At 35.4% G+C, this 10027-nt stretch overlaps 1 protein-coding gene across 3 annotated transcripts in view; it reads left to right on the plus strand.

Annotated features, from left to right (window-relative positions):
• LOC138305816 (uncharacterized) overlaps positions 1-10027 on the plus strand; it is a 161026-nt gene that overhangs the window by 134959 nt on the left and 16040 nt on the right. For 2 of the 3 annotated variants that reach the window (XM_069246096.1, XM_069246084.1), the window contains 2 exons: positions 491-619; positions 933-1163. In XM_069246096.1, the coding sequence (XP_069102197.1) occupies positions 491-619; positions 933-1149 (346 nt within the window). In that variant the 3' untranslated portion in view covers positions 1150-1163. Of the gene's footprint in view, positions 1-490; positions 620-932; positions 1164-10027 lie in introns of those variants that run through there. The other variant, XM_069246089.1, reaches the window with a different exon arrangement.

Raw genomic sequence — 10027 nt, forward strand, 5'->3', positions numbered from 1 at the left:
TTTTAGGTAGGACAGTGTATACCTGGTATCCTTAGTTTTAGGTAGGACAGTGTATACCTGGTATCCTTAGTTTTAGGTAGGACAGTGTATTCCTGGTATCAGATCATCCATATTTGTTAATAGACTTCTCAATAAAGTTTCTTTATGCCATTTTCAAATACATATATGGATTGAGCTCTTAATTGACAATAATACAGTGTCTTTGGTTATATCATTGAAGTTCCTTTAGATGCTTTGTAGGCATAAAGATACTTCTCAAATCTACCAACATGATATATGACAATTCTGTGTGTATTGAGATTTAATGGTTGCTGAGTAATGCTGCAATTTCATATTTGTTATCAGTATTGCAAGAAAGGAAGATGTTTACATATTTTCTTTCACCTGGGGCTATCTCAGGCATAAAACTGTTTTAAATTTTTTCTATGATTAACATTATATCGAAATTTCTTATGAATTAACAGTATATTTATCTATCCTATTGTGACAGGTTCAAGCAAGGATATAAAGCCCAGATGGGGCGTGAGTTATCATCTCTACGGGAACATCAGAACTCCATCAACCAAAACCTAGAGGAACTCATGGACTCCTACGACAGTCCGCCTGAAGAGGAAGAAAGGTCAATAGTCCAATAATATGTAAAATCCTGGTGATTCCATTCAAATCATGATTATATTTGTGATTTTATAATCAGTTCAGTCTTTGATTGTGCATATTGTGTATAGAAATAGTACTTTTTTAACTTGAAAGTTCAGTAAAAATATCTACCAATTGTGTGCATCTGATCATTAATCTACGTAAATACGACTCTACTGGCTGAGTCAAAGAAGCATGCTCCATCAGCTGAGTGAACAGAGACCGTATTTATCACTATGTATAAACCACACTGACCCACTCCTTTTATACTTATATAATCCTTTTCCCTTTCACAGGGCATTCAAGGAGGTTGTGATGGAGAAGATTTGGGAGATGGTACCAGAATGGGAGATTGCGGGCAAGCGACTAAGAATGATGTTGGCTGGTCTCATCTTTTTCATGGCCATATGTAGCATTATAATGTCCTTCCTTCCACTTGGCCATGCAGTGTCTGTGTTCCCAGACTATAGACACATGGATCACCCACCCCTCTTGATGGCGGCCACTGTATAAACAACTAGTTATATAATTATGCGTGATTTACCTATGGAAGAATTCCGACTGTTTGTGTGATTCCATTAACCAGACATTTGAAGAACAGGAATATACAGTAAAACAGTTAATCAATACAGGTACAGACTTAGTCATAGTCACCAAAATATGTTACATGCTTCTTAACATGTCAGTATCATATAGTTTTTATAAAAATCAATACCTCTACATGTGATCACATACAACTAAGTAATACAGATGTTCTAGTTCGTGTTCGAATGATTTTAATGTCACGTAAGCTAGGCTTTTAATCACAAAAGTAGATAGGATCTCAGATGTGGAACTTTCTTATGCCTACAACATTCCACTAATATTGACTGGTAGTTTTATAAAAAGAAAATTTGTTCGACCATATGAAAATAAACTTGCGCTATAGATTAAGGGAAAGCATTGATTTAAAGTTCAAAAAAGGAAGGTGAATTTTAGGTACAGTTAAGATAAATAGATCCCAAAATAGAAGAGAGGAAACATGCAAGACTGATATATTTAGGCTGTGACATTTGACCTCTCATCCTTTTATTTCTCCTCTCAGTGTGGTGCCAAGAGCCATTATTTTACCTGAAGGATATGCTTACCTCGAAGTAAAATATGAAATTCTTGTTTTTGATCAGCTTAGAAAAGGCAGAGTTAAGTTATTGTGTAGGTATTTTGTCCAAGAACATGTGTATAATTAGTTATTTGCTATTGTTTGGTTTTGCTTGATTTTGCCTTCATGAATTATGTATATATGTACACTCCTTATCAAATACTTGTCTGCCCATTCCTTATAGCGTTAACCACCATAGCTCACTGAATACATATAATCTCTATTGTGGCAATTCAGGATTACATGGTCATTAAAGGGATAACAAGGATTACCATATTTGACCTAAAGAGGGCGCAGGGCGCGGGTAATTGGCAGTGGGGGCGCCTTTATTAAGCTCATTATTTCTAAAGTTATCTGAAACAGACTATAACCCAAAAGCTTGCCGCTAGACAGGCCTCACTTCAAAAAGAACTGCCGCAAACTTTGAAACGGGCTATAGCGAGTTGTGTTTTTGTAATAGCTGGACACTGCTCCATTTTTTTTTAGGGGAAAAAAAGGCAGGGGCGCCCTTATTACAGCAGGCGCCCTCTTTAGGTCAAATACGGTATGTGTACAGTGTAATAACAAGTAAATAATAAGCTGCACTTATCCACAGTTATGCAATAAGTTATATATTTTAACTTCTCAAAAGCTAAAGAGGCAAGTGTATCAATCTAATAAATGACCTTGGTCCCACTTAGTGAAGGTTATTACAGAGCTCTATCATTAAGTTATTACAGCTCTATGCATGAGTTTTTTTTTTTTTAAAATTATTTGAACTACTTCTTCTCAATAACAATGAGGTAATGTTATTAAGCCAATGATATTCTGAGATGATCTGTCGATTCAAATTACTGCTTTGAAAGTGTCAAATATTTCAAAACTTTCTGAACATATCTTTGCTTTGTTTTACTTTTTAGCTCGCCTATTCGAAGAATAGGGGGAGCTAATGTTGTCACCCCGGCGTCGCGTCGGTCGAGCGTCAGCGTTGGCGTCCCATTTCACGTTAAAGTTTTTGAGCAAGTTTCTGTTTCGTCAATTGTTTAAGCTTAAGTCATCATAAATTTTTATGATTTTATTTTCCTAATATGTATGGATGCTGAACGTGATCATACACAACCAATTTGGGGCCTTTAGGGGTTTTTTGAGTCTGTTAATTTGTCATATTTCCATGTTAAAGTTTTTGAGCAAGTTTCTATTTTGTCTATTGTTTAAGCTTAAGTCATCATAAATGTTTATGATTTTATTTTCCGAATGTGTATGGATGCTGAACGTGATAATACAACCAATTTGGGGCCCTTTAGGGGGTTTTTGAGTCTGTTAATTTGTCATATTTCCATGTTTAAATAGTAAATACTTGAACATCAACTTCTTCTGAATAGGCGAGCTTTGCTGTTCTCCAACAGCTCTTGTTTGTAGAGGAAGTACTTGATATTGTATTAGATTCTTGTAGATGTGAGATTGGAGTTGACTCAATTTTGGAGCTCACTGTGTGCCAGACTCAATCCTGTTCTGGCCTGAACAATAATTAAGTTTTCCTTTCCCAATATAGTAATATCTAGTGGTAGTGTAGCCATATAGGGTGTTGTGTCGGTAAGGGAAAAGGAAAGAAAGGTGTGTTGCTGTAATGTGGACTTGGTTAATTAATAAAGGTTTCATCTAGGAATCTGAGGATTCCAAATTTAAACCTTATAGTATGGCTCCTGTATTTTCTTTTCTCCGGTTGAAGTGAAATGGACATTATACAAATAATCAGCAGTTCATTGTGAAGAAAACCACAGTTGTTTGACTATTAGGCTTTGTTCAGGAGAATGGTGGGGGGGTGGGGGGGGGGGGTGGGGGGGGGGGGGGGGGGGGTCATTGAATTTATGATTTATACTAAAAGGTGTTATTTTATGGTTCTTTTTCCCCAATAACAATTCAAATAATGATTCTACACATACCAAGTTATCGTCATTATAATGTCAAATGCCTTATGGCTGAATCATGCATTGCCAAAACCTATAAATGCTCTAAAGGTTGCATATCATCTTAGTACAATGTGTTTTTGGCTTTTTTCCTCCTTAATGACACCAACATATAAACACAGTGTAAGACTTTGGCCCATTGCCACACCTCTCTTTGTGTGTTCCTGATGCTATAGAGACCCATTTGTCGATGATAAAAACGGTAGATCACTTGATTTTCATAGCAAAAGTACAACACTACAGTATGGCGTTTATCTAAAGCTTGTATTGAAATAAGTTTCAATTATTAATTATCTAATGGATGAAATGGCAGTGATAGTTACACAATATTCTGAAAGCTGTCTAAACTTATATTTAGAAAGAAACCTATTAAAGATTACCCTGCTGCACTTTTTGTCAAACAGACTAACTCTTGACAATTAATGTACCAGGGATTTTTTTCCTCACTGATTTAGGAACGGTCTTAATATATCCCATTGAGGATGATGCATCCGATGAATCAAGAATTGAACTTTTATGAACAAAATTCAAATTTATCAGTTTGACTAAATAAATTTCAAATTCCAATTTTATCAATGGTTTATTAACCACTTTTTATAAAAGCACACATAATTGTTAAGTAATTGTTCTCCAAAAAATGTTTCTGCTCAATATTTCTGATGGTACAATGTTGCCATATCAAGCATGCAAATGTATTTATACATTCTTCTATACATATCTTGTGAAGTTTTTTTCCTCAGTTGTAATTATATTATGTTTTGCTAGAGGTAAAATTGAGAACATGAGCTGAAGTTTAGTCTTACTTTGATGGGAATTAAATCTCAAATTGAGGAGTAAATACATTGTGAATTCTATCTGATCAATGGTCTATGAAGAACCATCTGTCGTCCCTGTGGTAATTGAGCTTACATTCAAATGTGATCTAATTTCCCTATTACCAATATATATCTAGAGGGCATTTTACTTTTATTCTCTGGGTAAATACTTGAAAGCTAATAGAGCAGAGATTGGATAGTCAGTGACCTCTATATGACCTTAGTCTTATACCACATAGTAAATGTAGGTGATTGCTTTGAAGAGGTTGGAAGTATACAGTAACAACTGTTAATTGTTATTCTGTTCACACTCAAGTGTTATTTTAGATGTTTCTTACAGTTTGCTGGGGTGTGTTTAGGATGGTGATAATGTCATGACAGAGCTCGATTCTGAATTTGACCTTTATCTCTAGGTTTTTATATGTTTTGTAATCCTTTAATTGCTACGCCGCTTGAGGCGTAACAGTTAGCTTCATAAGCAATTTACGCCGTCTTTCAGGATAGTCATGTAGCAAGAACGTTTGAATCAGACGCATGATCCGTGTGTTATAAGCATTGCCTGTTGAAGTAAAATTAATACAAATTACGGAAACAGACTTGAATCTGTCTTGATTCGGACGCTATCTTCCTGATAAATTATGGTCACACAGCACTTGCATCCTTTTAGATTTCAGTGTAGAACAAGCATTTGTGGTAAAAGTTTTCTGAATAAGGATATTTTCTAGAAATTAATCAGACATTTTTAGTTCTACTGGCATGGCGCGGCATCTGTCCTCCCTCCGTCGTCCATCTGTCTTTCAACATTGCCTTTAAATCGCTACTACTCATAGAGTTCTGCATGGTTTCTAATGAAATTTGGCCAGAAACATCCTTTGGGAAAAGGTTGTAGAGTTTGTATAATTTTTGGCTCTGACCCCCCATGGGCAGGAGGGGCGGGCCTGATAGGGGAAATATAGGTAAAGCCTTTAAATTGCTACTTGTTATAGAGTTCTGCATGGAATGTAACAAAATTTAGCCAGAAACATCCTTGGGAAAGGGTTACATAGTTTGTATGAATTTTATAAAGAATGGGTCCCAAGAGGGAAATTAGAGGTAAATCTTTAGATTCCTTTGGAAAAGAAACAATGATCCTGTATTCAGAACATTACTTGGCATTGCAATAACCAGGTGAGCGATACAGACCCTCTCTTGTTAATGAAATCTGGTTCCATGTACAGGTGGAACAAATATATCTGTAGTAGTATACAGTACCATGTTCAAGACAATACTATTATATTTCTTAATAAGAACACCATCGATGTAACAATAAATATCAGACAATGCGTATGCTTAGGCCTATCAGGTCTGTATGACCATTGACAAGAACTTACTGGGCAGAATAAAACCAGCACTCCGAATTCAAAACTGGTAGCCCAAAATCTTTTATGAGTTATCCTAATGCAGAATGCAGAATGATAGTACACACTAAAAGTATAATGAAAATACAAAATAACACAGAAACATATGAGATACAGTTCAATATGTTCTTCGTCTTTTTTTCTGAGGTTAGCAATCTCTGCATAAAACCCTTTTATTTTATTGGTAACAAAACTATAATTAAAACTCTTTGTCTGTACTAGACCTGGCTACCTTGCACTAACACAAACTCACAAATTATAAAATGGCTTCCAACAGAACAATTAAAATTGCTAAGCAATATCATCACATTGTTTTATTTCCATATTCTTTCCAAACAAATAAATAAGCTTCCCCATAGTCCACTTAGCTTTTTGGGAAGCTAATACTAGTATATAGTTGTTGTAACAGTACTTTATCAGATTCAATGCTGGTGATTGGTCAGTTCAATGGGTACAGCATTCACTAGTGTCTGAGTTAAGATCTTGACTAGTTTCTACATTAATTGTTGTGGCCATGTGTTTTCCAATCCTCTTTAACTGTTGGTGCTTTGACCAAACCTTGTTTCAAATGAGGTGAATACTTGACAAGGGTATACCTGAACCTGCCTCATGTGTTGAGTCTACACGACAATCTTTTGCAAAAGAAAAAAAATGCATCTTTTAGATATTTTATTTCCTGTGAATATTCAGTAAGGAATCAGAATTTCATAGTCTTATGTTTTGATAACTTATTGTAAATTTTTTAAACCACAGCCATGAAATAATATATCATGTTACTGTTTCCTACATCAACTTCATCGTGAATTGTCCTGCCCTATTTAATCAAATCATGTCCCACTTAAATAGGTCTTTTTTATTGAATGTTTGCAGAGTCAATACATAACCAAACAGGAGTGAGAAAATTTGTTTAAAGAGCCTTATCAATCAAAGTTGATTCCTATTTACAGTATCAAGTAAAATAAAAGAATCATAACATGCAGATGAATTGTGTTTTACATTTTTTTAGCTGGAATATTTGAAGTATATAAACTGATATATAATTCCTAAGTGCAACATTATCATTTTAACACTGTAACATGAGATAGTCATGTACACCACTAACAAACGCCCACACGGTAAATAATAGAAATATTGTAGAGTATGTGGTATCTAGAAATCTGTCTGTGACATAATTTTACACATATCCCTATTTAGGTAGGTGATGTTACTAGGAAAAAACCTTTGGACTAATGTTGTTGAATGGTATAACAAGCTCCAATATTCTTGACTATGTCCTCACAATTTACATTACAGTTTATAGTTTCAGAGAAATTAATGAATGTCAGCTTGAGGTCTATGTAAAAGTTTCTTGAAATTTTGTCAAACTTGCCCAGGATAAACACGAATTATTCCAAAAAGTGCTGTTATTCTTAAAATTCTTAAAAGAAACAAACCATCTCCTGTTTTGATCTATAGGTTCATTTTCCTAGATGCAATTTCCAATTCCAACATTGTCATTTTCTGGACTCTCAGATTACAGTCAAAACCTGTTTATCAAGACCACTCAAGGAACAACAAAAACGTCTTTATTGCCATTTTGGGCCCTAGAAAAGTGTGTTAGGATTTAAGCAGGGTGGTCTTTTTGTACAGTGGTGGTAGCTAAGGGTAGGCTGATTTAAAAAAGCATGATAGCTTACATGGAGAATTTCAAAACCTCATTAACCATCACTTTCCAGTGAAAAAGTGCTATCTTATAAATGTGTTGAACAAATTTCGTTGCGATTTTGTTGAGGAGAAATAGATGGTAATAGAGAGATTCATATATGCCTATCTTGCACACATTTTGTCCCAGCAGTGTTCACCTTTGTTCATCCAATATCATTTTACGTGCACTGTAAACACATCAACAAAATAACATTTAAAACTATCAGAAAATTAAAGAATTGATTAGATAGTATCTCTAGCTAGATTGTTGTGAAACAATTGCATTATACAAGATATCTCAGTGAAAGAAAGCATATGTTCGTTTTAAGATGTTTTCGCTCACTTTGCGAGTAACTATATGGAGGGGGCTCGTGGCCGTTCCAAGTGCTTTCAGGTGAAACACCTGCAGACAGAGAGTGTTCATTGTTGTGTGACTTGAGGTTATTTGACACTGAGAAGAACATTGTGGATGAATGGAAGTCTCAAGATAAAAGCTGTCACTGTTGTAGTTAGCGCAACAATTTGGTGGTTTGGGTCTTGACAGGGTTTTATACCCAGTTTCAGATTGTCTGTGTGATAGTCATCCTCATATCTTTCGCGCGTCCACTCTGGTTGATGGAGTAGGAAAGGCCGCATGGATGTCATGGAGATTTGTAACAGTCATTTTTCTATATAGATTTAATGGGTTAATGTTGTAGAGTTATGTATAAACGCTCAGGAGGAATCTAGCACAGTGATCGCGCGGCGCAATCTAAGTGTTGAGAATCTGTTGGTTATCTCAGGATGTTTAGATGTCCATTGGTCAGGGTATTATTGGTGGAGAGTGAAAGGCAGAAGTTCTATTTTGAAAATCCAGTTTCAGTCCACTATCGCTGAGCAATACTTTGCTTTGGAGTTTAAAATTTCTGTTACTTTAGGATTTTACACAAAGACAGATCATGAGTATAGACCATCTATGCCAGATGTTGTTGGGAAGCTTTTGTCAGCCAGAAGGTTGGTGAGAACGACTTTATAAATCTTTGCTTGATTCCGTTGGGAAGGAATTCTAATGCTTTAGGTATAGTTGACTAGATTAACCAGTTGTATTGGTTGGGGACTAATTGGTTTATATAGTCTGAATGTTAATTATGAGCTGAATTAACCTGAACAAGTTTTGAAAATATTACATATAACAGTTCATTCTGGATCAAAGCACTTTGACTGAATTCTGAATAAGTTTTAATGGGGGGCCTTAATAGCATATACAAAACATGTTGGTGATAAAGATGACCAAATTTGAAATGAATTAAGGTCACAATAAGTCAAATTAACTTAAAATATCAAATTGCATCTTCTCAATAACTATGGGGGCTTTAAAAGAAGTCTGATATTTGGCTGACAGCATGCTGTGGAAAATGACTGAAGTTTGTTAAAATTAATAACCTTAGCATTCATTTAGATCACTTAGGTCTAGAAATATCTCCTTAAACAATAAAACAGGGTCAAAAACTTTATCTTTGCTCATAAGTACATGAATAAATACTGTTAACCTTCACTGTTGTTATGAGTTCAGTCATCAAGACTTACTTGGGTTCATAGGTAAGATATGAGCAAACAGGCCTGTTGGGGCCTTGTTCCAAATTCATTTTAACAGCCACAGTCTGTCAAAGCTAAATAAATACACACAAAAAACACTCAATTTTCTTCTGTATATATGTTGATCATTGATGAAGAAGACAAGTTACATCAAAAATGCTGTTGAAAAACAATTCAGTGCTGTGTTACCCAATAGTGTCCTTCGGGAACTTTTTTTTTTTTTTTTTTTTTTTGGGGGGGGGGGGGGGGGGGGGGGGCGTAGTAGACAAATTGTTTCCTAAAATCGATTCACTTAACAATGAATTTCCTGTAGAATGTGTTTTTTCCAAGGGCATGCTATAGCATCGCCCTTCCTCAAACGGCCTGAACAATACCCATAAAAATACACATACATGTTTATGTTAGTCTCTATTGACCAGTGTCTACAATAAAACTTCCTTTCTGTTTGTCTAAAGGATTTCAATGGCCAGTCAGGACCCATTCTCTAATTTTTGGATTGAGTCCTCCTGCTGATGTAGTTTGTTGGCTAGCTGCCAGAACATTTCTCTACCTTCAGATTATTTTCAATTTACCTTAAATAGTACCTACACTACAGAATTACAGTGCTTGCTTGACTGGTAGAGCAGGTATCCAGACCTCACTATATATGTAATGTGTACTAAGGAGACCAGTGTTAGATGGAGCTACTTATAGACAATGGATTACAGCTAACTGACAAAGTCTTATGTCTTTGGAGTTGCTATCGGTGATCAATGGTGTTACTAAATAACCTGTCTATTATTTACACAACTGTCCATAACTGGGAAATATGTTAATATATAGATTCACACCAAAGTC

This window comes from Argopecten irradians, chromosome 1 (assembly GCF_041381155.1).
Source record: "Argopecten irradians isolate NY chromosome 1, Ai_NY, whole genome shotgun sequence".
Classification (NCBI taxonomy): Eukaryota; Metazoa; Mollusca; class Bivalvia; order Pectinida; family Pectinidae; genus Argopecten; species Argopecten irradians.